This window comes from Leptidea sinapis, chromosome 1 (genome assembly GCF_905404315.1).
Source record: "Leptidea sinapis chromosome 1, ilLepSina1.1, whole genome shotgun sequence".
Lineage (NCBI taxonomy): Eukaryota > Metazoa > Arthropoda > Insecta > Lepidoptera > Pieridae > Leptidea > Leptidea sinapis.
This window is the reverse complement of record NC_066265.1, coordinates 19,621,217-19,649,105: the sequence shown is the minus strand read 5'-3', so window position 1 is coordinate 19,649,105 and position 27,889 is coordinate 19,621,217. Positions and strand designations below refer to the sequence as shown.

At 38.2% G+C, this 27,889-nt stretch overlaps 2 protein-coding genes across 2 annotated transcripts; both read left to right on the top strand.

Moving 5' to 3' along the window:
* Window positions 1-1,244: 1,244 nt before the first annotated feature.
* On the top strand, window positions 1,245-3,192 carry LOC126970837 (NADH-cytochrome b5 reductase-like). Its single transcript, XM_050816985.1, is given in 2 exon segments — window positions 1,245-1,732; window positions 1,734-3,192. Coding segments are annotated over 2 exon segments (708 nt in total). The 5' UTR covers window positions 1,245-1,589; the 3' UTR covers window positions 2,299-3,192.
* A 5,080-nt stretch (window positions 3,193-8,272) lies between these two features.
* Window positions 8,273-21,187, top strand: LOC126970817 (novel acetylcholine receptor chaperone). Its single transcript, XM_050816945.1, has 4 exons — window positions 8,273-8,640; window positions 14,676-14,814; window positions 15,552-15,696; window positions 21,003-21,187. The coding sequence occupies exons 1-4, from the start codon at window positions 8,530-8,532 to the stop codon at window positions 21,076-21,078; spliced, it is 471 nt and encodes a 156-aa protein (XP_050672902.1). The 5' UTR covers window positions 8,273-8,529; the 3' UTR covers window positions 21,079-21,187.
* Window positions 21,188-27,889: the final 6,702 nt, after the last annotated feature.

Sequence of the window (27,889 nt, the reverse complement as noted above, 5' to 3'; positions counted from 1 at the left end):
ATTTCCTGATTATTATTAGAGTTTTGACTGTAGTATTCACATAATATTTGAAAAGGTAATTGTTATTGATTTGAAATTACTTTTGTAATATTACTTCTCTTTTGTTATGTTATGGTCCTTTTGCTTTTGCACATGCTTTTCGTTATTGTGTTTATTCATTTACATTCCCAATCATCTGTTGAGTATGTGACATCGTGTTGTAAGATTTAATTCAGTTAGGGGTATGTAATTTTAATCATAGTAATGATATTACAACACCTAAGACTACTCCTGTCAAAATTATTGCTATCTAAAAGGGTCACGCGGATACTACAAAGTGTCAATATTCTAGGATCTGAGCTGAATATTTTGGGTTTAAATATAATCAGAGACCAAAAGCTTGAACGTAGTCATAGAACACTTCATATTAAGGCTGACGCACAAACCTTGCAGGCCAAGAAATGAAGAAAAAAAACACTTCATATTCTTTGTCTAAGATAGAAAATTAAAAAAGTAGTTATGGATTATTTTCGCGCCGGCGCGAACGTATTCGTGCTTTCGAGTTTGAGTGGAAGGATGATTAGATTTCTCCATTTTTCGGTTTGCTAGAATAATATTGTAACATTTTTGAATAGCAATATGATTTAAATGAATCTATTCAGTTTGTGTATGTCTCTTATTGTGCTTCAAAATGAACATTTTGTGATTCATGATTTGTGTATTAATCTATAATCAATACATTTTACAGTGATTTCATAACCTGACATATTAATTGCAATATTTAAATAATGGGTTCCATTGTTCTTAAAAGTTTATCTATTCTATTAGGATTATTCTTCATTTTTATGGGAATAACAAAAATTACTCCATTTATCTCCAAAGAATTACACAAGGAATTGGTAAGTTTATGAAGAGCCTACACAGTAAAGCTATACAGTACACATTTACCTATTTATTCATGAAAATTAAGGGTTTGTTTTTGATGTATTGATTTCTGACTTTTATCTTTTCCCGAGTTTACGATTCTATCTATCTTAAAATAGTTGATGGTATGTAATTTAAGATTAATTAAACTAATATTTCAAATCAATAATTAATGTCTCTATATAGATATAAATCACTTTGATTAATAAATAAATAAATTTGCCCACATTGCAATTCATATGAAGGAACTATGGACCACCTTATTTTCGACTGCCAAACATTTCTGATTGACAGACTTGTGCTGGCTAGTCAAATCAGTGACTCCAAAATTTTACGTGATTCTTCATCCCGCCCGCCTCCACTTGATCAATTATTAAGAGACAAAAGAAGTTATAAATCATTATATAAATATATTAAGAATACATTTCTAACAATATAAAATAAAGTGAAGTGATAAGTGAACTGTGAAATGAAAAGCATACATAGATAATAAAAATAGACTTGACTTAAAGGTCTCAGTTACCAGGTCATAAAATCCCAAAAAAAAAAAATGATTATATCAAAAATTGTAAATTATCATACTAGCATTATCCATATAAAATAGAATTCTCTGTATCTGTAATAATTATTATATCATATCGGAATACTTTACTTATTAGTAATTACTTTTTACATCGATTTGGACTATGGAGGAACCTATTGAACCGAGCAAAGATGATTGCTGCAACAATGGTTGTAATCCTTGTATTTTTGATGTTTATGATATGCAAATGAAACTGTTTAGAAAATCTAAGGAGAAAGCAAATATTTTTTATTTACTACACTATCTAATGATATAAATATGCACCGTTTTTTGTAGTAGAAGCGATAGACATATGTCGCTATCATAAATTAATTAAATTTAAAAAAAGAACTGAAGGAAACACTGTTTCATGGAAACCCGGCAGTCATTTTTTTATTCTTATTAGATTGGATGAAGATAAATATTCCAGAGCTTACACCCCTATTAAATTAACAACACAATTAAAAGAGGATTTTGACTTTTCAATTATTATTAAATCATATGAGGGTGGTCTAGTTTCAAAGTATTTATATAATCTTGAAAGAAATGACACTACATTATGGAGAGGGCCATTCAACTCATATGATGTTGTTCCCAATAAATATAAAAATATTGTTATGGTCGGTCAAGGAATTGGTGTAATACCATTAATTTGGATCATAGACATCATACTAAGGGATGAGGATGATATGACCAAAGTTTCCTTACATTATTGTTGTCAATCAATTGACCAAGTGTTATTCAGAGATGATCTTTATTCATTTAAATCATATTGGAATTTTAATTACAACAAAATCACTTCCAAGGTTCTAGCTATGGCATCCAAACAATAAGGTACTGTTTGTAAAAATCAAAGTGGCTTGCACACAAAACATCTTACAAACATTACTAAGATTCTCGGGGTTTTTTGATATCGAAGATGACTGCAATGCAGAATTATTATTTCAACAATATTTATGTTAATTTGGGGTAGTCGGGGATATTTTTTAAAATCTAAGATGGTCGATGCGTAAATTTATGTTTCACATAAAAATATATACTACATAGTTTCCGAATTTCTCAGGTTAGTAAAGAACAAATTTGGCATTATTTTTTAAATCATAGATTTATATTTGTGTGATTGTCATGTGGGACATTATTGGACAATCTCATAGAGATGTCTTCTGCTGAAGAACCTGTGGCAATGATAGAACTATCCACATCTTCAGCAGCGGCTCTATTGGTCCCTCTCAGCTCTTAGCAAATTTTCATTACCAGTCCTAGGCTTGTACAATACTGATCCTATGCAAGGACACTGAACGAGATGTTGGAATCATGGGTTCTTACCAGCATGAACGAAATTTGTGTATCACTCAACCTTTGGCAATGAAAATTTATATCATATTTATATATAATTCATCCACACCCAGGCTGCCCGTGGTTTCGGTTTTGAAAATAAGTTTTTACTCATGGCTCTAATATTTTCACCACCAGGGTTTTAAAGCATTAGGCTTGGAAGAAGGTAAGTGTGTACTAAGCGTTTTATTGGCAGGTAAAACATATCTATTTAACAGCTTGACCTGTCTTCCAAGCCTAATCTAAAACATGAGACATGTTTGTGATTGCCTGGTGGGTGAATGCAAATATCAGTAAGTATTCTACTTGATAAGTTTTGTTAAATTTTATTATGTACTTGCCTAAGGGTTTATAATTTTATTACATAATGAAATTAAAAATTATTTTATTAAGTAGTTGTTTTATTTTAATAAACTTGTTAGGCTTTAAATTACTCTTGTTCAATATTACAGAGTATTAATACTACAAAATTACAATCAACAAAACAAGGAATTAATTACCAGGTGTAAACAGAGTTGTTATAAGAGATTTTGTTCTAGGACGGGTCAGTAAGACTTCTCGTCTGTAAATTTAATAAAAGTGTTTGTCGACTTCTACCTCTACTCAGTGAGTCCTCTATTTAATGGGTGAAAATTTTAAAACGTGCAAGTGGTATTTAATGAATTATAAATAGAATATAAAATGAAAATAATAATCAGTTAAATAAAATGGCAGATTCCTAGGAACATTTTACTCTTTCATCAATACATAAGAATAAAAGAGAAAATCAAGAACCAGATAATGACGACCTGTAAAAATGTAAGTGTTTATTTTTTAATGAATAATAATATCAATATGACTCTATATCATTGTTTGTAAAATAAATACCTATACCCTGACTTGTTAAAAATTTAATAAATATTTTTTTTTATTCTAGGTAGAGAATGAAATGCCAACTTTGCTCAAAAGATGAGGTATAGCGTTTCCGAGAAAAAAAAAATAACAATGGTCCTAGCTCTTCAGCAACATGTGAGTGCCCAGTTGGTAACACGGCAACCACTTAATTTATATAATTATAATGTTTTTTTTTGTATCTGTTAATTATTCCTAAAGTTAATTATTATTAAGTTTTACTTCAATCTCACGTAAAGATTACACTCCCACACTTTTTTTGAACTAATTAAAATTTTTGGATTTTAAATTGGGCTCGTAGGATCTGAACTGCAAAGTTCTAAAGAGGAAATATAACCGTGCCTCCAGATTTTAGAAGCGGAAAATGGCTCGTTGTAAATCGAAGCACATCGTCAGAATCGGCGAGCAGCTTTCCAGTTACCCGACCTGAACACGTAAGTTCTGGTCGATGTCGAAAGCTGCTCTTGGTAACTTCAACCAGCCGTCCCTGCCGCCGTTGCACATGAGGAATGACACCCTGGCCCATACTGCAAAAGAGAAAGCCGATCTCCTGTGCGCTCTTTTTGCCTCCAACTCGACTCTTGACGACAACGGAAAAACACCGCCGTCCATCCCCCGGTGTCAGTGCTCTTTGCCTGAACTACAGTTCAGACAGAAAACTGTTTGGCAAGCTCTGTTTTCGAAGTCAGGAAGTCGAGCGGACCTTATGTAATGCTTATTGCTACGCCAGTAAAAATTTTCGATTTCTTGCTTTTGAATCCAGTCCATTGTCGTTTAAGAAAAGTAGTTAAATTCCCATAATGTTGTTGGCTTTTTAGTTTTAGCAATCTCATAAAAATACGCCAAAAATACTGTTTTAGAGAAAATATTCACCTTTTTGTCGTTTTTACAACTCATAAAATTTTCATATACTTTCATGTATTTTTCTTTTGACTTCGTTGGAACCAGGTTTTCCATAGCGAATTTGGCTTCTGATCTTAAATCTGGTGGAGTACGAACAATCTCCATTTCACTCTCTGAACCGTTGGAACTCATTTTAATTATTATTAAATTTATAAGTATTAAGTAGGTAGGTATGTAAATAACAAATCAAGACGAATTTTCAGCTTTGCCGCCAATTTTTTTTAACATCTGTGCCGACAGGCAATCGCAGAGACTATGGTATGCCAAGAATGACAAAAGAGATCCGACCAAAGAGTATTCAATAATCCCAGCACGCCGTTTCATACAACATTGCAGAAGCGTTGTAATGTCCCAAATTCAAAAAACGCTCCTGCAAAGGATTTGATTTTTTTGTGTCCGAAAATTCGATACTTCGCGTGTTCTTTTTTCGAAAATAATGACAATATTTCCATGCATGTTTTGAGAAAAGGGTTTTAATACCTTAATTATTGGGATTTGTAGTTTGTTTTACAAGTTATGTTTTTGGTGGCACTATTTATTTACAATTTATAAGTTCTTGTTCCAGCACTGACTTAGTTTTTTATTTGTAGATACTTTCATCAACATCAGAAGGCACAAGCTGAAGCCAGTTTTCAACAATGTGCTCCTCCAAACGACATCTAGAATGACTTGGCTAACGACATAACCGACATATGAGACGTTGACTCGACGGTCATAGTCCCGATACTCCTTACGCCGAACGGTCTCAAAGGCGAGGCAAAGATATACGAAGCGGTTGGCTCAAAGGCACACACTGATAGCTCTATCTGCAGCCGTGCGATGTGCCGGCGGCTCTCTAAGATTAAGTTTTATGATATTTTGTCATGTACGTACAATAACACATAGTTTCTCATACATATTATAAAATACTTAAATTTAAGAATGAAAATAAATACATGTGAATAGAAATAAAAAAAGACAATAGATATTTCCTGATTATTATTAGAGTTTTGACTGTAGTATTCACATAATATTTGAAAATGTAATGGTTATTGATTTGAAATTACTTTTGTAATATTACTTCTCTTTTGTTATGTTATGGTTCTTTTGCTTTTTTGCACATGCTTTTCGTTATTGTGTTTATTCATTTACATTCCCAATCATCTGTTGAGTATGTGACATCGTCTTGTAAGATTTAATTCAGTTAGGGGTATGTAATTTTAATCATAGTAATGATATTACATAGGCTGCAGTAAAAGTATCGGGAATGGAATATTTCCACTCTTCCTGTCACATTAAAATCTTTTTAATTGAAATCTCCTCGGTTTTAAAAATAGAATACCATTTATTTATTTAAAAAAAGATTCTCGGTCTTGTCAAACTTGTTTAGTCTACAAAACGGCCATTTTGGAGACCCCAATTTCCGAATGGAATAGTTGCTTCAATGATTGGTTCCATCGTTTGGAAAAATGTGTCAAATTTCGCGGAGAATACTTCGAAAAGCAATAAATGGATTTTAAATAGTATTGTTGTATCACTTCCTTGATTCCCGAAATTTTCAGTGCCGCCCTCGTACAACACCTAAGACTACTGCTGTCAAAACTATTGCTATCTAAAAGGGGCATGCGGATACTACAAAGTGTCATTATTCTAGGATCTGGGCTGTAATGTTTTGGATTTAAAAATAATCAGAGACCAAAAGCTTGAACGTAGTCATAGAACACTTCATATTATGGCTGACGCACAAACAGTGCAGGTCAAGAAATGAAAAAAAAAAAAACACTTCATATTCTTTGTCTAAGATTATTAGAGTTATTGATTTTTTCGCGCCGGCGCAAACGTATCCGTATTTTCAAGTTTGAGTGGAAGGATGATGAGATTTCTCCATTTTTCGGTTTGCTAGAATAATATTGTAACATTTTTGAATAGCAATATGATTTAAATGAATCTATTCAGTTTGTGTGTGTCTCTTATTGTGCTTCAAAATGAACATTTCCTGATTATTATTAGAGTTTTGACTGTAGTATTCACATAATATTTGAAAAGGTAATGGTTATTGATTTGAAATTACTTCTCTTTTGTTATGTTATGGTAAGATAAAGCAACAGCTTTTGCACATGCTTTTCGTTATTGTGTTTATTCATTTACATTCCCAATCATCTGTTGAGTATGTGACATCGTGTTGTAAGATTTAATTCAGTTAGGGTCATGTAATTTTAATCATAGTAATGATATTACATAGGCTGCACTAAAAGTATTGGGAATGGAATATTTTTACTGTTCCTGTGATATTAAAATTTTTAATTGAAATCTCGTTGGTTTTAAAAATAGAATACCATTTATTTATTTAAAAAAGGTTCTCGGTCTTGTCACAAGGTCTTGTCAAACTTGTTTAGTCGTTGAAAAAATGGAATTGACTCGAGAAAATTCTAGAGCCATGATTTATTATGACTTTCGAAGTGGTTTAACACAAAAACAGTGTGTTGACCGGATGATTTCTGCATTTGGTGATGAAGCCCCATCCAAAACCACAATTTATCGCTAGTTTGCTGAATTTCAACGTGAACGTGTCAAGCTCAGTGATGATCCCCGTCAAGGTCGTCCAAAAACTTCAGTCACCAAAGAAAACGTTGATGCTGTGCGTAAGCTGATTGAGGAAGATCGACATGTGACATACCGCGAAATTCAGGCAACTTTAGACATTGGCATGAGTCAAATACAAATAATCTTTCATGAACAATTACGTGTAAAAAAGTTGTTTTCCCGATGGATACCCCATTTGCCCTGTGAAGAGCAAAAGTGGCTCGCGTTACTTGGTGCATCAGAAGTCTCGAAAGTTTCCACGCAGGATCCTCAAATGCTGTATACAACATCGTATGAGGTGACGAATCCTGGATATACGCGTACGAACCCGAAACAAAAAACCAGTCACGAGTTAAAGCCAACGTTCGAAAATGGGTTGAAGCCAACAAAAATTATTCGCTCACGGAGTTGTTTGCCACAGGTCGGTTCTGAACTCCGTAAAGACAACTGCAACCGCCGCATCATCCTCCATCACGACAATACGAGTTCTCACACCGCGAACAGAACAAAAGAGTTTTTAGAGCAAAAACATATTAATATTACAATAATAACAATTATTAGACCATCCGCCGTACAGCCCCGACCTACGCCCTAATGATTTCTATACTTTCCCTAAAATAAAGAATAAATTGCGTGGTCAGAGACTTTCATCACCTGAAGAAGCTGTGGACGCCTACAAAACGATCATTTTGGAGACCCAATTTCCGAATGGAATAGTTGCTTCAATGATTGGTTCCATCGTTTGGAAAAATGTGTCAAATTTCGCGGAGAATACTTCGAAAAGCAATAAATGGATTTTTAAATAGTAATGTTGTGTCACTTCCTTGATTCCCGAAATTTTCAGTGCCGCCCTCGTACAACACCTAAGACTACTGCTGTCAAAACTATTGCTATCTAAAAGGGGCACGCGGATACTACAAAGTGTCAATATTCTAGGATCTGAGCTGTAATGTTTTGGGTTTAAAAATAATCAGAGACCAAAAGCTTGAACGTAGTCATAGAACACATCATATTACGGCTGACGCACAAACCGTGCAGGCCAAGAAATGAAAAAAAAAAAACACTTCATATTCTTTGTCTAAGATACAAAATTAAAAAAGTAGGTAGTTATTGATTTTTTCGCGCCGGCGCGAACGTATTCGTACTTTTAAGTTTGAGTGGAAGGATGATTAGATTTCTCCATTTTTCGGTTTGCTAGAATAATATTGTAACATTTTTGAATAGCAATATGATTTAAATGAATCTATTTAGTTTGTGTGTGTCTCTTATTGTGCTTCAAAATGAACATTTTGTGTTTATGATTTGTGTATTAATCTATAATCAATACATTTTACAGTGATTTCATAACCTGACATAATTGCAATATTTAAATAATGGGTTCTATTGTTCTTAAAAGTTTATCTATTCTATTAGGATTATTCTTCATTTTTATGGGAATAACAAAAATTACTCCATTTATCTCCAAGGAATTACACAAGGAATTGGTAAGTTTATGCAGAGCTTATACAGTAAGGCTATACAGTACAATAATTACCTATTTATTTATGAAAATTAAGGTTGTTTTATATGTATTGATTTCTGACTCAGTTCTTTTATCTTTTCCCGAGTTTACGATTCTATCTATTTTAAAATAGTTGATGGTATGTAATTTAAGATTAATTAAACCAATATTTCAATCAATAATTAATGTCTCTCTATATTAATATAAATCACTGTGATTAATAAGATTTAAGTAAATCATAAATATTATTATATTTTTCTGTATTATTAAATTCCATTTGATTAGAATTTTTGATGCCGATGACCAAATCTATTTAGAAGGATTGGTCATAGTATGCTTATATTCTAAGTATATAATATAGACGTTCTCTGGTTCGAAGCACTTCAAATATATTTTGAAATTTCAAATATTGGGAACATTTATGTACTATGTATAATATATCAGGTGACTCTTAATGCTGATCACCAATCATGTATGACGCGCTACCGATGCAACCAGAGTGGAGAATACTAGTTTTATCCTCATTTTTTTTTAAATTTTATATTAGCGTATATGTATAGAGACGCTACTCAATAATTTGAATATAAAGTATGTAGTGCTTAGCAGCTCGCATTATCTAAGCTTGTATTTTATCAAAGGTTGTTCGCTATTTCGGTATTTGGCGTGACGCCTAATATCGCGAGTCGCGACGGAACTGTCTGGTGACAGAGAATTTTGCAGATCTCTTACATTCGTTTTTATTGTGTTTAATAATTGCGTTCAATATAGTTTTTTAATGAAGAGGTAGGACATAAAACAGATTTAAAAAGGGTAGAAAACGCATGGATGCTCATTCATACAAATTCATCAGCTTTATTAAAACTTATGACATTTATCATGTTAGTTAAACATGCTGATAAACGCTGACAATGATAATATTTAAATGTTCTTACCTAATTGAATCGGCGTTCACTAGGCCACAGCTGTGTAGGTATATTTTTATGTCGGATGGTATATGGATGGAAAAGAAGGACAAACGAGCGCTCAGGTTACCTGATATTAAGAGAACACCGCTGCCCATACTCTTGCAGCACCAGAGAAAAGTTGCCGACTTTCTAGGAAAGTGTAGGCGCTTTCTTTTAAGTTACCGAGTCGTATCGTCCGGGAAACACCGCGCATGGAATCTCAATCAATCCATAGTTTGGTTGCACGTTGAAGAAATTTCCTCTAAAACCGCACTGTATCGGTATCCTCTGGTGTTGCAAGAGAGTGTGGGAAGTGGTGATCACTTAGCACTAACACGTAAGCTGCTCCTCTTTTGTCTTCATATTCAATTAAAAGTCGAATAACAAATTAAAGTTGAATCTATTAGTATTATTACATGCTTTTTATTAGCTTCACCTGTATTTTTGTTTGTTTGTTTGTTTGTAACCGACTCATTTGGGCGCGATTGTGACCTACTTTAAGCGGCCTGTTTTCTTTCACACTTCGTAGATTTATCGAGGACTGATGACAATACATTAATTTGATAAAATTATTCCATTTTTCAATTTGCAAAAAAAAAACAAAGAAAATTTTTGTTAAGCGAATTTTGTGCCTTTTAGCGTGTTTTTTAGTTTTTTTTTAAACTATTATATAATATCATTTATTTAATATTTGCATCAGCCGCTGTAATCATTCAACGTATATGACATTCATTTGGTACATCGTCATGTTGTCGGTGCTCTGTTAGATTATGTTCTATGTATCGATTTATCAATGTGTTCTAGCAATTAACAGGCGTGTAGTTTATATTTCACGTCACCTATAATAATGTCTACATAGTTAAGGTTAGTTAATGCTCACTTGGAACCCTTCGGATTCAAAGTCCGACAATGCATGTTTCGCAATAGACTTTTTGCCTCGCATATCCGCTTTGTGGATTCCATAAAGCTGCGAGCTGCATAAAAGGCATAAAAGGCATTTATTTTCTCAAAATTGATTCCTTTAGAATTCTTTTTGATGTCATTTCTTATACTACTAGATACTACTACCGCTTCGGAAACAAATGGCGCTCTGAGAGAGAAGAAGCGGCGCAAGAAACTCTCCCAGCATTCTTTTTTTTGCGCTCTTTTCAATAAAAATATACAATATTGTACAGTTGCTATAAAATAATCACAATCTAGTCCCAGGCTGTCCGATCATTTAGATATTCAGCAGTGGAGTAATAGGATTTACGACAGAGCCATTTTTTTATAAAACATTTAAATTTATTTATAGATAATGCCTGAACAGTGGCTGGGACTTTATTGTAGCATGCATGTATTGCAGTATTTCCGAACCGACAACTCGTGCCTTCAATTATATTTCATAGAAACTCCAATCGAATCTATGTTCCATCTTGTATGTTTAATAAGCTGCGATTAACAACTGTCCCACCTAATTATAGCGATTTTTGGCGAATATTTATATGTATCATTTAATTACATATGCCATAACGAAAAATGCCTGAATAAATAATCATTTATCATTTAAGTTCTTCTATACCCTACCTGGGCCAGAGGGCATCCACAGTACATCTCCATCGCGATCGGTCCTGAACATCTGTCTTAATTTCAGTCCAGGTCTTTCCGATGTCTTTCGCTTCCTCAATGACAGTCCGCCACCACGTTTGCGTTCTCCATTTGCGGCGCTTTATTTGTAGGCCGATTGGGACTTCATGACAGCGTTGCCAAAGATGATCGTTGGAAATTATGTCGGGCCGGTGAATACCGAGGATATTTCGAAGGCATCGGATAGCGAAAACCTGAAGTGGATGATGAAGATGGGCTTGCCAACCTTCCATGTCTCACACCCATACAGCAATACGGTCTTCACTTTGGACCGGAATTAATGTAAATAGCTATGTAATTTCGAAACCCTTTTGTTCCGTGTGATAAAAGCTGTTCGATACTTTTTTTTTATTTATGATTGTTATTTCGATAATTGTGGAGAAAGTTTTTAATTTTTTTTTAAATAAACTACTCATTCACACAACCAAATAATACTAGTACATAATAGTTAATGAAATCAATTGTAATATGTGATATTCATTCTCATGATAGATTCAATTCAATTTTAGACTTACGTTATTAATGTAATGCAAGTCACCCCTTTTAATAAAGGTTCACTTCAAATATGAAGGGGTGAGGCTCTGGGGCTCGAGGTAGGGTAGGTACCGGTTTTAAATTTTAATAGATCTGTTATTGTAATATTTTGAGACCTTGCGCACTTTAATGTTATATGAACACTATAATATGAACTACTTTCCAGCGACTACAGTTTTAGATAGAGAATATGCCTACTTGCTTATGCAGAATTTTCTCTAGGCAAAGTATCTCTAGTAAGTAGGCCATCTTCCCTTGTAGCGTGTTTGTTTTCACATAGATTTAGCGCGAGACGTATGTAGGGACGTCGGTATCGCATATTCATCTACGCAAAATTCATTGATCGATCTTATTTCAAGTTCGTAGCTTTACTTACATCAAATCTATGAGGCACACGTAATTTTGTGATTTTTAATGTCTTTTTTTACTAAAAAGTTGCTAACTTATTAATTTTTAAGATGAACAACTACCTATTGTATAGGTAGGTAGATACAATAAAAAATGACTTATAAAAATTTTTTAACAAAAAAATAACTGACTTCAAAAACACTATTTCAAAACAATAGATATAATGTGCACTAAAAAGTTTAAAAATAATTGCATATTTTTATACATCTAATTAATTAATCTAATTCTAGTTACGATTATTGTTACTTTTGGAATCGGTGTCCTTCCGCCGCGACCCGCTCTTGCTTTTCGCCTCCTCATGACTGAAGCACATCTCACCTATAACTATGTATGCAGTAACAAACCTATCTTGGATAACACCAACTCCAAAAATAACAATAATTGCAACTAGAATTAGATTAATTAATTAGATCTTCCAAGTATATTTTCCAATAAAACAAGAATCATGGAAATCGGTTGGCGCGATATTGACTTATTCGTAAATTTATCATCCACTTTGCTATACGTATGTATATTAAGACTTTTATGGTTTTCTCATGGATGCCATTGTCAGATCTGGACTAAATTACAATGGGACCACACGGTAAGCACCAGCTTTCAAATAAAAAAAGAATTATCAAAATCGGTTCACGCAGTCGAAAGTTTTGAGGTAACAAACATAAAAAAAAGAACATACCGAAGAATTGAGAACATCCTCCTTTTTTGAAGTCGGTTAAAAATAGTTTTAAAATTGTCCTTCTAATTTAAAAATAAATAATGATTAATAAAAGGTAGACTGAAACAAAATTATGATATTGTAAAATTTTAACTCAGAAGTGGTGACCCCGATTGCTCCGACACTCAAGTAGCTGTGATCGTCAGCCGGCGAACGTCCTCTGTCCTCCTCCGCACCTTCTCTTCCCATGTGTCATCTATTTATAAAAAGTTGACTGATTTTTTACTTACTTTGTTCTAGGAATAACTAGTCTCCAGTAAACACTAATATAGAAGATTCAATTTTGAAAAAAAGCCAAAACGTCTTCCGTACCGTCGTGCTAGATATAATAATTAATTTATATCTAATATATAAAATTCTCGTCGTTTTCTCTCTTTTTCTCGTCTCGATTCTCATGAAATTTTGAGTGCATATTTCTGTGGTCTGAGAATCGGACAACATCTATTTTTCATCCCCCTACGATGTCCGTACGAATTTTTATTTTTTTGTCATTTTAATTTAAATTTGTTTGATTGTGAGTCAGCATTAAAAAAATCATACAACTTCAAATTTTCACCCATCTACGATCAACAGTTACTTTTGTATCGCGATTTTAATATCGGCAATATAACGTTTGCTGGGTCAGCTAGTATATATATATATATATATATATATATATATATTCACGACGCGACCGTGATACATAGTTCTTTATAATATACACCTACCTGCGAGGAAAAATATTAAATCATTTTAATTTTAGCAAATACAGCAGATATAAAATCAATGTGGTCACAAATCTGTGGTCTCCGCTGCGCACTTAGGTAGTATAACGAAATATGCCTGAATAAATAATTGTTGATGTAAGTAGCTTTTGTATCACGGCAACTATTAGATGCTTGTGTGCGTGGCATCTTGACACTCAATGGCATCTTTCAAATTTTGTTGATATGTGATGCCAGTATCTTTTTTATTTCTCGTTGTACTCTTTTTACAAAGTTTTACTACGCAACCCGGCATTTTAGTTTCAATTATTAGCAAAGTTTAACAGGACATGTTGCGTCAACGTCACACACATATTGTTCGTGACTGGCTCGAGTACGCCCACTTGGGCGTAGTATTAGTTGCCGCACTTTGCGACTACGCCTGCGGTATCTAGTTGGAGACTTTATAATATTATATAGTTATAGTTCGACTATAAAATTGATGCCGGAAATTTGCGGCCATTTTGCTTTTAAATATTTTGATAGGGTCAACGTACGGATACGGATTCTTTTAAAGGCTGTATCTTGCCCCTACCATTTTCCGGTGACTTTATGTTTTCTAGATTATTCGCTAGTTTCGGTACGATGTGCCCGAAGTACTATAGTATACTCATCTGCAGTTATTTACGTTTTATATGACGGAAAGCCGTTCTTTGATGTTGAGCTCCTTCAAAGTCAACTCACTGCTATGAAAAATGTCTTCCTTTAAAAAAAATGCATGGGATGCGTACCATGCGCCGCCAGCACCTCATCATAGGCGGCAAAACGACCTGTCTCCTTCAGGGTTTATCTCAGCGCCATATAGAAAGATCGGATAGACTAGGGTCTAAACTTTGTGTACATACTTTTGTCGTCTTGCGAATCTTCCGATCTTTCCATATCTTTTCCGGAGGGGAATAGAAATGTTTTTTATATTGTTATTAGAAACGAACCGGTAATTCTTTGACGAATAAAATCACAATATACCTACAGTATATTGTGATCACACCCGCCTATTGTTTTTTTTTGTTTCAGAAAAGGTTCAAAATATTATTATTTTTCTTTACAGAGAAAGGAATACGTGAGGTACGCCAAAGTATTTCCATTGACTGAAACGTTAGACTTCAAAGTACCATCGAAATGGTACAGGAGAGCAATTGGTTCGTGTGAGATTCTCTTCGGATTCGCCTTGGCAATAATACCACATCGTAAGTACTGTTTTTTTCTTCTAACTCTAACTATTTGCGGATTGGATGAATAATATAAAAACCCATTGATTGATCTTCGTTAGATTCACTATAAACGTGCGATAGTCCAGGAGCCAATGATTTTAGAAGTAAAAAAAAATTTGGAGCAGGTTTATTCTCCATGGACCTCAATATTAACATATATTTACCGCAAGGGAAATACAGGCCTAGAGTTAATTGCGAATGTGTTGCAATTATTTATACCCAGGCTACCAATACTACCATACATAGGAAGATTTCAAATTCCAAAATAAGAATTGTCTCAGATAGTTTGGGCATGTAAAATCTCATTCCTCTATTATTTGTGTAATAGGGGCATCAAATAGATCAGAATAAGTTACCTAGACCTTTTTAAAAATATTATTCTTTAAAATTTTGAGGCAATCTTTAAGTATAGAAGATAAGACGACCCATATAGCCGAATTATTAGTGACCCTGACTACTAAGCTAGGTCCCGGGTTCCGAATCTGGGTAGGTGCAAACATTTATATGATGAATATGGATGTTTGTTTCCGAGTCATGGATGTTTATATCGATAGATAGATAGTTGTCTTGTACCCCTATGGGTATTACAGGCTATGCCTAGTTTGGGGCAAGATATTTGGTGAAAAAGTGTGTCAATATTATTATTATATATATAATAAGGAAATTGAATAAAAAATACTTTGATCAATTAAAATAAAGCTGTTTGTTAACAGAACGAACAAAGAACGCAGCCAACATCGGTCTCATTCTGCTGATGCTGCTGGCAGGCTACTCCCACGTGATGATCAGCGATCCCTTCGACAGATGCGCGCCCACTATTGTCTTCTTTTTCATGCTCTGTGGAAGGCTTGTTGTATGGTACGTACTCAACCTTTTATATTTTAGTCCCGTATTCCAGAAATGATCTCAATACATAATACATGTATTGTTGTAAGGAAAATTCCTCAGATATGCCTTTTTTTCTAAATTTGAGATAAATCACTACCTCTAACGACACTTTACCAAGAATACAAATTCTACTATAATAAAGTGCACACATTTTAATTTCGCAAATGAGAGGAGGCTGGGTATATATCAAATATAGCGTCCGTTATTATTATGGTGTTAACAACAAAAAAATATTGGTTATTTCACTATCAAAAACAAGTTTCATCGTCAGACAGGAATGTTATTGGCCAACCTAACTATTTTCAAAACAAAAGTACTTACAGAAGATGTTTATACCTAAAAAATAAATGTTGTATTAATTAGTACAGTATTACCTACAGAAGTCTGTGAAGAATATACCTATATTCAATTTGTATAATATTTATGTACTTAAATGATATTTATTTTTACGTACAAACTAATAAATAGCTTTTGTTTTAAAAGATTATGTTTCTGATTGAAAGTATTCTGAAAGTAGCAGCAGATAAAGCCAAACCACTATTTTCGGTTTTTCAGCCATGAAGCCGCCTAGTACCTGGTCCCCGTTTTCCTTGTTTCCTGCATGATGAGATTCCACAGCCGGTATTTAATATGACGCATTTCGTTGTGATATTGCAGCTTCCTTTTCTGAGCACTTCAAGTGTCATCGTCATGAGCTGCAGAACCGTCTCGTTCTGGATCTCACGTCTCCAGGAAATTCGCGATATTCACATTATCAACATTTTGAAGGCTTCTAAGGGTCCGTACCTACAATGGAAATCTCTTTTGTTAGGGCCTAGGCCTTTCCTCCGTACCATATACGAGTAAGCATTCCAATTTAAACCCTTAATTGGTTATTGAACATACAATACGGGTGCAAGCTTATCAGTTCAAACATGGATGAAACTTTAATGTCACCTTCATACATGGCAAAGATTTATCGTCATATTATTAAATTTTTAATAACTTCAAATTTATTTTTTCATTGAGTTCATTTACCTAACGAAATATAATGCGATGCGACTTCCAAGCGACATGATTACAGCTCGACAGACTGTGCTCCACACACCTCGTATACACATTGCAATGATAGTCTGAGGTGTAAAGATGGAATGTCTCATGCCACCCATCTTAATACCATAAATAACTAAACAAAACAATTTATGCTGCTCTATGATTGCATGTATATCAGTTTCTCGGCTTGTTACATAAAAATATCCCTGTATAAATAGAGGAGGAATGTTACTAGAGATATCGACCTTGTCTTTTAATAATCATATTCTAAACAAAATGTGATCTCTAGGCGAATGCGATATAAAATAGCAGCGAATAACGATCGTCTTGTTTGATCGAGTCCAATCCGTGGGCCCATATGACGTCACGGAGCGAGATTCAGTACTAGTAAATTATTGTACAATTCGTACACCCTGTCACCCTCTCACCCCATGTAATTATTTAGTTAACTTTATGTTATTTTAATGGAGAAATTCAAAAACTATTTTAAAAATAATTATTTCACCTATCACCTAGCCACAGCTAGAAATAATTTAAGTAGTTAGTTGCTGGGAACCACCCTGGCCGTTTAATAAAAGTATTACAATCTTTCTCCCCTTTTGCACACCTAGGTGAGGCCGGATTTTCAATAATGGTTAATTTGTATGAATACAAAATGTAATAGCACGAAATATAAAATGTATGAAACAAAATCACCATAAACCATAACAGTAGTCTCATGTCACACCACAACAGTTAAACTTTCGGGGGTTAGCCAGAACCGAAACCGAAAGTTATACCTATCCAACCAGCTGACTGACATTCTACAAAGTCTTTATCGCGTAGGGAATCATTTCTGATGGACGTAATATTACGAGGTTAATAGATGAAACATCATGAAACAAATGCTGGGTAAGCAACCACCCACTCCTCAAAAGTTCGTCTTCTTTATTTAGAATGGTACCTTGAGAATGACAGAACAACAAACTTGTATATTTGTTCGGACGCTTTTAATTTTCTCTCGTTGCTTCCATTGCAGTGATATAATAATAGATAGGCACTTACATTTGATTGAAACTAACGGACTCAATGATAAGTGGTAATAAGTATAGTATAGTCATTAGTTACGTTTTACGACGAGTGTTTCCATTTAAAATACCGACCGTAGATAAACTGGTTTTAAACAAAATTATCATAACACAGAGTAACTACTGTATACTGTATAGTATAGAACATAATAGTAAAACTACTTGTACTATATATGGTAATTATTCTGTTATCTGAGTTGAAAATAGATACTTATTATTGAATGGTATGGTAGGTAGTTTAGGGCTTTTTTCAGGTTGCTACAAAACAATGGAAATAAGGCTTATCTGACTGTATGTAATAACCTACCTTCACAAATTCATATAATGTGTGCCATAATCGAAAAATTATAATGAGACCCAAATCTTTTACTTGTATCAATTTATTTGAACCTCTAAATTGTTGTGATTTACGGAAGCTATATATACAAAATACGGCCTTTGGCAGTGGCCTCGTTAGCGAATGCAATATAAATAGTTTGAATTAAAACATCGCATTTAGTGTACGACGCGGTGTTTACTAATGAATTAACGACCGACCGGGACCGGCCGACTCTTTTGTTTGTTCTTATTCATGCTAATAGCTTTCACATTACTTTACTCATTAGATCTTGTAGATACAAAGAACAATGTGGGACGTAGCTAAGCCAGATAAAGGGCTCTCTTTTTGCATCACTATATTTAAGTCTCTGTACTTATAAATTCTTTCTATTTCGTTGTAAAGCAATGTTTCGGTATAATATGTCGACCCATTCAACATTCGTAAATAGCTCTTCCTCGCGAACTCTACCGGATGCCCTATATCCTTTTCTGTCAGGAGTTCGAACAAACCTGTGTGAATAGTGTTAAAGTAGTAAATTTCACGATCTGAATGCTAATGCGCTTATAGCTGCCTAATCATAGCTAAACTATTAGATGCACAAGACCTTCTGGTTTCACTACTATTGATTATTTATTTATTTTACCGCTGCTGCATCATAATTCGAACGCGTCGTGATAAATTGTACCTACCAACAATATGTTAGCATAATTATTGGCATTGCTAGTCATGTGTGAAAACATATCAGATGTTAAATAATAACAAATATTACATTTGTGGCCGTGATCAGTTCAAATCCATTATGACCATGACAGGCCATTCGTCATAGCAGATTCTCTGGCCAATAGCCAGAACCGCGGACAAGCGTTAGGAACGGCGTATCTTGCCGTGATACAAACAAATGTAATCAGTTAGCCGTGATTTAACTAATATTACTCGTGACACTAGGGTACGGTGACAAGTTGATCTATAATATACAAATTTTCCTTTCAAAGAAACTGAGACCACGAGAGACTACAAGTGAACTGATGGAAACTGCCCAAGCTCCATCACGAGTCACTACGACGATAATCAAAGTGTTGCAGTCCTTTATTGATATCAATTACAAATTTTGTAATACATAAAATAACTACGTTTAAAAAAACCGACTTCAAAAATTGAAAAGTATCAAATAACTAAAAATTTAATTTAATACAAACCTTTACCTTTAATATTAATAAAATACTATTATTTATATGTGCTACCTATTGATAGGTTTTAAGTCGGTACCGTAAATGTAGTTTTTTTTATTTTTTACTTTTTAGTATCAGTTAATAATAATAATATATAATCAACCGGAATGAAATATCCTTAAACAGCCGTGCACAAAAACAATTATATCATCAACGTAAACAAAAATTTTCGTAAAACAAAAACTACTGGACCAAACTATGTAAAATTTGTGGGTCCAAATGCTATTTATTCCACATCGAAACAAAGAAGAATAACATAAATCGGATCATAAATCTCAGAGTAATCGGTGAACATAAATAAAAAATAAATACCGATTGAATTGAGAATCTCCTCCTTTTTGAAGTCTGTTAAAAACGACATTATACAAAATATTCTGCTGGTAACCAAAGAATTAATAAACTTTTTTAAGTTTCATAGGTTATTGTAGATACTATCGACAAAACTGAATAGTTGATTTAAAAAGAATTACTAGCTAATTGAGTCATGAATCAATTTTGTCGATTGTAGATAATATTATTTATTTGAATTTTAAGTAGGTAAGTTGATACATTTGATTTTTTTGTTGTATCACATTGCATATGTATCGTGGTTAGAATAATTTTTAAAATTATACTGTTATAGATAGGTATACTGTCTAGCCATAAATACTGTTACAATTAAAAATAAACAAAATATTACATTTGAATTTAGAATCTGTCATTTTTATATGAATATTCATTGAGTTTTCTCATTTTGGCGCCAATACATTGTACAATATTTTGCGATATTAAAATGGAGTGGGATGATAAGGAAAACCGAGCTTTTAAGCTTTTTATATTTTTATCTACACCCATGCTTTAAATCATCTATTAAAGATTCTGAAACAGTTAGCTTATTGCCAACATTAAAACACCCAATGTCCTAATAACCATTACATCAACCAAATGAGTGTTGTAATGTTGTACTGAATTTCATAATAACACTCCTATGTTTTTTTCGATCTCTTCATGCGCAAAGGGTTTCAACAGACAGCCACATTCTTATTGCTCGATGCGTGGTATCTGTACGAATTTCAAAAAAAGAACATTTTCGTTTACGCGCGTTCCACACTACCAGAACGTGTGTCGCGCGCCGTAAAAAAAAGTAGGTTATTCGAGTCCCCGCCATTTTTCTTCGATATTTTTATTGTTTTGTTTACATAAAATGAGCGATTTAAGTTTTGAGAGCACACCACCAGATATTTTTAACGCTGCGAAAGAACATACCTAATATTCAAGTGAATTTTAATAATTGCACTATACAAAATGTAAATTACTACTACTTAATAAATATTTCTTTCATTTCATCATTCAATAAACTAAGTACCTATCTATCTATAGCTACTTAGTTTATTTGTATATAATTAGTAATGGATGACGTCATGACTATCGGGAATCTCACGCACGCCAAACTAAGGAAAAAGACCTCTATGTGTAGCATTTTTATGAAGCTGATCGGTGTAATATCATGAATTCTTTCAAAATAGTGTGTAGTTCTACTTTAGTTGAGTAACGCTATTGTAATTCGTCTGGTGTTGTTGACGGCGTGATCGTTGGACCGAATATACTCTTTTTGAGAAAATTTAATAATTGGTTTTGTTATAATTTCAGGTATCAGACACATCGCCGAGAAATGCTCGACAAGTTAGCTACGGCGCAGAATGGTAACGGTGTGAAGAGAGATTGATATTATTATTTCGTCATTCAGTAAATGTAAGTTCAGTACTGAAACCCTGTGTACAAACGATATACCTAAAATTAATGTAGCAAATTAAAATATCAAATTATAATTAAAACCACTTTTCTCTTAATTCGCAACATGGAGTCCCTATGAAAAGCTAATGCCTAATGCTGCAGCGATACATTTATAATCCACGTTGATGACAGTTTCGATGCTGCGTCGATACATTCGTAATCCACGTTGTTGACGGTTTCGATGCTGCGCTGATACATTCGTAATCCACGTCGATGACGGTTTCGATGCTGCGACGATACATTCGTAATACGCGTTGATGACGGTTTCGACGCTGCGCCGATACAGTCGTAATACGCGTCGGGGACGGTTTCGACTCTAGGCCAATTCATTCGTAATACGCTTCGATGACGGTTTCGACGTTGCACCAAAACAGTCGTAATACGCGTCGATGACGGTTTCGACGCTGCGCTGATACAGTCGTAATACGCGTCGATGACGGTTTCGCCGCTGCGCCAATTCATTCGTAATACGAATCGATGACCGTTTCGACGTTGCACCAAAACAGTCTTAATACGCGTCGATGACGGTTTCGACGCTGCGCCAATTCATTCGTAATACGCATCGATGACGGTTTCGACGCTGCGCCGATATATTCGTAATACGCGTCGATGACGGTTTCGATGCTGCGCCGATACAAACGTAATAGGCGTCGGTGACGGTTTCGACGCTGCGCCAATTCATTCGTAATACGCGTCGATGACGATTTCGACGCTGCGCCGATACATTCGTAATACGCGTCGATGACGGGTTAAACGCTGCTCCAATACATTCGTAATACGCGTCAATGACGGTTTCGACGCTGCGCCGCTACATTCGTAATACGCGTCGATGGCGGTTTCGACGCTGCGCCGATACATTCGTAATACGCGTCGATGACGGTTTGAATGCTGCGCCGATACAGTCGTAATACGCGTCGATGACGGTTTCGCCGCTGCGCCAATTCATTCGTAATACGCATCGATGACCGTTTCGACGTTGCACCAAAACAGTCTTAATACGCGTCGATGACGGTTTCGACGCTGCGCCGATATATTCGTAATACGCGTCGATGACGGTTTCGACTCTGCACCGATACAGTCATAATACGCGTCGATGACGGTTTCGACGCTGCGCCGATACATTCGTAATACGCGTCGATGACGGTTTCGACGCTGCGCCGATACATTCGTAATACGCGTCGATGACGGTTTGAATGCTGCGCCGATACAGTCGTAATACGCGTCGATGACGGTTTCGCCGCTGCGCCAATTCATTCGTAATACGCATCGATGACCGTTTCGACGTTGCACCAAAACAGTCTTAATACGCGTCGATGACGGTTTCGACGCTGCGCCGATATATTCGTAATACGCGTCGATGACGGTTTCGACTCTGCACCGATACAGTCATAATACGCATCGATGACGGTTTCGACGCTGCGCCGATATATTCGTAATACGCGTCGATGACGGTTTCGATGCTGCGCCGATACAAACGTAATAGGCGTCGGTGACGGTTTCGACGCTGCGCCAATTCATTCGTAATACGCATCGATGACGGTTTCGACGTTGCACCCAAACAGTCGTAATACGCGTCGATGACGGTTTCGACGCTGCGCCGATATATTCGTAATACGCGTCGATGACGGTTTCGACGCTGCGCCAATACAGTCGTAATACGCGTCGATGACGGTCTCGACGTTGCGCCAATACAGTCGTAATACGCGTCGATGACGGTTTCGACGCTGCGCCGATACAGTCGTAATACGCGTCGATGACGGTTTCGACGCTGCGCCGATACAGTCGTAATACGCGTTGGTGACGGTTTCGACGCTGCGCCAATTCATACGTAATACGCATCGATGACGGTTTCGACGTTGCACCAAAACAGTCGTAATACGCATCGATGACGGTTTCGACGCTGCGCCGATATATTCGTAATACGCGTCGATGACGGTTTCGACGCTGCGCCGATATAGTCGCAATACGCGTCGATGACGGTTTCGACGCTGCGCCGATACATTCGAATTACGCGTCGATGACGGTTTCGACGCTGCGCCGATACATTCGTAATACGCGTCGATGACGGTTTCGACGCTGCGCCGATACAGTCGTAATACGCGTTGGTGACGGTTTCGACGCTGCGCCAATTCATTCGTAATACGCATCGATGACGGTTTCGACGTTGCACCAAAACAGTCGTAATACGCGTCGATGGCGGTTTCGACGCTGCGCCGATATATTCGTAATACGCGTCGATGACGGTTTCGACGCTGCGCCGATACAGTCGTAATACGCGTCGGGGACGGTTTCGACTCTAGGCCAATTCATTCGTAATACGCTTCGATGACGGTTTCGACGTTGCACCAAAACAGTCGTAATACGCGTCGTTGACGGTTTCGACGCTGCGCTGATATATTCGTAAACCGCGTCAATGAAAGTTTCGACGCTGCGCCGATACAGTCGTAATACGCGTCGATGACGGTTTCGACGCTGCGCCGATACATTCGTAATACGCGTCGATGAAAGTTTCGACGCTGCGCCGATACAGTCGTGATACGCGTCGATGACGGTTTCGACGCTGCGCCGATACATTCGTAATACGCGTCGATGACGGTTTCGACGCTGCGCCGAGACATTCGTAATACGCGTCGATGACGGTTTCGACGCTGCGCCGATACAGTCGTAATACGCGTCGGTGATGGTTTCGATGCTGCGCCGATACAGTCGTAATACGCGTCGATGACGGTAGCGACGTTGCGCCAATACAGTCGTAATACGCGTCGATGACGGTTTCGACGTTGCGCCAATACAGTCGTAATACGCGTCGATGACGGTTTCGACGCTGCCTCGATACATTCGTATAACGCGTCGATGACGGTTTCGACGCTGCGCCGATACAGTCGTAATACGCGTCGGGGACGGTTTCGACGCTAGGCCAATTCATTCGTAATACGCGTCGATGACGGTTTCGATGCTGCGCCGATACAGTCGTAATACGCGTCGGTGATGGTTTCGACGCTGCGCCAGTACATTCGTAATACGCGTCGATGACGGTTTCGACGCTGCGCCGATACATTCGTAATACGCGTCGATGACGGTTTCGATGCTGCGCCGAGACATTCGTAATACGCGTCGATGACGGTTTCGACGCTGCGCCGATACAGTCGTAATACGCGTCGGTGACGGTTTCGATGCTGCGCCGATACAGTCGTAATTCGCGTCGATGACGGTTTCGACGCTGCGCCGATACATTCGTAATACGCGTCGATGACGGTTTCGACGCTGCGCCGATACAGTCGTAATACGCGTCGACGACGGTTTCGACGTTGCACCAAAACAGTCGTAAAACACGTCGATGACGGTTTCGACGCTGCGCCGATATATTCGTAATACGCGTCGATGACGGTTTCGACGCTGCGCCGATATATTCGTAATACACGTCGATGACGGTTTCGACGCTGCGCCGATATATTCGTAATACGCGTCGATGACGGTTTCGACGTTGCACCAAAACAGTCGTAATACGTGTCGATGAGGGTTTCGACGCTGCGCCGATACATTCGTAATACGCGTCGATGACGGTTTCGACGCTGCGCCGATACAGTCGTAATTCGCGTCGATGACGGTTTCGACGCTGCGCCGATACATTCGTAATACGCGTCGATGACAGTTTCGACGCTGCGCCGATACAGTCGTAATACGCGTCGACGACGGTTTCGACGTTGCACCAAAACAGTCGTAAAACACGTCGATGACGGTTTCGACGCTGCGCCGATACATTCGTAATACGCGTCGATGAGGGTTTCGACGCTGCGCCGATACAGTCGTAATTCGCGTCGATGACGGTTTCGACGCTGCGCCGATACAGTCGTAATACGTTTCGATGACGGTAGCGACGTTGCGCCAATATAGTCGTAATACGCGTCGATAACGGTTTCGACGTTGCGCCAATACAGTCGTAATACGCGTTGATGACGTTTTCGACGCTGCCTCGATACACTCGTAATTCGCGTCGATGACGGTTTCGACGCTGCGCCGATACATTCGTAATACGCGTCGATGACGGTTTCGACGCTGCGCCGATACAGTCGTAATACGCGTCGACGACGGTTTCGACGTTGCACCAAATCAGTCGTAAAACATGTCGATGACGGTTTCGACGCTGCGCCGATATATTCGTAATACGCGTCGATGACGGTTTCGACGCTGCGCCGATACATTCGTAATACACGTCGATGACGGTTTCGACGCTGCGCCGATATATTCGTCATACGCGTCGATGACGGTTTCGACGTTGCACCAAAACAGTCGTAATACGTGTCGATGAGGGTTTCGACGCTGCGCCGATACATTCGTAATACGCGTCGATGACGGTTTCGACGCTGCGCCGATACAGTCGTAATACGCGTCGATGACGGTTTCGACGCTGCGCCGATACAGTCGTAATACGCATCGATGACGGTTTCGACGTTGCACCAAAACAGTCGTAATACGCGTCGATGACGGTTTCGACGCTACGCCGATATATTCGTAATACGCGTCGATGAAAGTTTCGACGCTGCGCCGATACAGTCGTGATACGCGTCGATGACGGTTTCGACGCTGCGCCGATACAGTCGTAATACGCGTCGATGACAGTTTCGACGCTGCGCCGATACAGTCGTAATACGCGTCGATGAGGGTTTCGACGCTGCGCCGATACATTCGTAATACGCGTCGATGACGGTTTCGACGCTGCGCCGATACATTCGTAATACGCGTCGATGAGGGTTTCGACGCTGCGCCGATACATTCGTAATACGCGTCGATGACGGTTTCGACGCTGCGCCGATACATTCGTAATACGCGTCGATGACGGTTTCGACGCTGCGCCGATACATTCGTATTACGCGTCGATGAGGGTTTCGACGCTGCGCCGATACATTCGTAATACGCGTCGATGACGGTTTCGACGCTGCGCCGATACATTTGTAATACGCGTCGATGACGGTTTCGACGCTGCGCCGATGCATTCGTATTACGTGTCGATGACGGTTTCGACGCTGCGCCGATACATTCGTAATACGCGTCGATGACGGTTTCGACGCTGTGCCGATATATTCGTAATACGCGTCGATGAAAGTTTCGACGCTGCCTCGATACATTCGTATAACGCGTCGATGACGGTTTCGACGCTGCGCCGATACAGTCGTAATACGCGTCGGGGACGGTTTCGACGCTAGGCCAATTCATTCGTAATACGCGTCGATGACGGTTTCGATGCTGCGCCGATACAGTCGTAATACGCGTCGGTGATGGTTTCGACGCTGCGCCAGTACATTCGTAATACGCGTCGATGACGGTTTCGACGCTGCGCCGATACATTCGTAATACGCGTCGATGACGGTTTCGATGCTGCGCCGAGACATTCGTAATACGCGTCGATGACGGTTTCGACGCTGCACCGATACAGTCGTAATACGCGTCGGTGACGGTTTCGATGCTGCGCCGATACAGTCGTAATTCGCGTCGATGACGGTTTCGACGCTGCGCCGATACATTCGTAATACGCGTCGATGACGGTTTCGACGCTGCGCCGATACAGTCGTAATACGCGTCGATGACGGTTTCGACGCTGCGCCGATACAGTCGTAATTCGCGTCGATGACGGTTTCGACGCTGCGCCGATACATTCGTAATACGCGTCGATGACAGTTTCGACGCTGCGCCGATACAGTCGTAATACGCGTCGACGACGGTTTCGACGTTGCACCAAAACAGTCGTAAAACACGTCGATGACGGTTTCGACGCTGCGCCGATATATTCGTAATACGCGTCGATGACGGTTTCGATGCTGCGCCGATACAGTCGTAATACGCGTCGATGACGGTAGCGACGTTGCGCCAATACAGTCGTAATACGCGTCGATGACGGTTTCGACGTTGCGCCAATACAGTCGTAATACGCGTTGATGACGTTTTCGACGCTGCCTCGATACACTCGTAATTCGCGTCGATGACGGTTTCGACGCTGCGCCGATACATTCGTAATACGCGTCGATGACGGTTTCGACGCTGCGCCGATACAGTCGTAATACGCGTCGACGACGGTTTCGACGTTGCACCAAAACAGTCGTAAAACACGTCGATGACGGTTTCGACGCTGCGCCGATATATTCGTAATACGCGTCGATGACGGTTTCGACGCTGCGCCGATATATTCGTAATACACGTCGATGACGGTTTCGACGCTGCGCCGATATATTCGTAATACGCGTCGATGACGGTTTCGACGTTGCACCAAAACAGTCGTAATACGTGTCGATGAGGGTTTCGACGCTGCGCCGATACATTCGTAATACGCGTCGATGACGGTTTCGACGCTGCGCCGATACAGTCGTAATTCGCGTCGATGACGGTTTCGACGCTGCGCCGATACATTCGTAATACGCGTCGATGACAGTTTCGACGCTGCGCCGATACAGTCGTAATACGCGTCGACGACGGTTTCGACGTTGCACCAAAACAGTCGTAAAACACGTCGATGACGGTTTCGACGCTGCGCCGATATATTCGTAATACGCGTCGATGACGGTTTCGACGTTGCACCAAAACAGTCGTAATACGTGTCGATGAGGGTTTCGACGCTGCGCCGATACATTCGTAATACGCGTCGATGAGGGTTTCGACGCTGCGCCGATACAGTCGTAATTCGCGTCGATGACGGTTTCGACGCTGCGCCGATACAGTCGTAATACGTTTCGATGACGGTAGCGACGTTG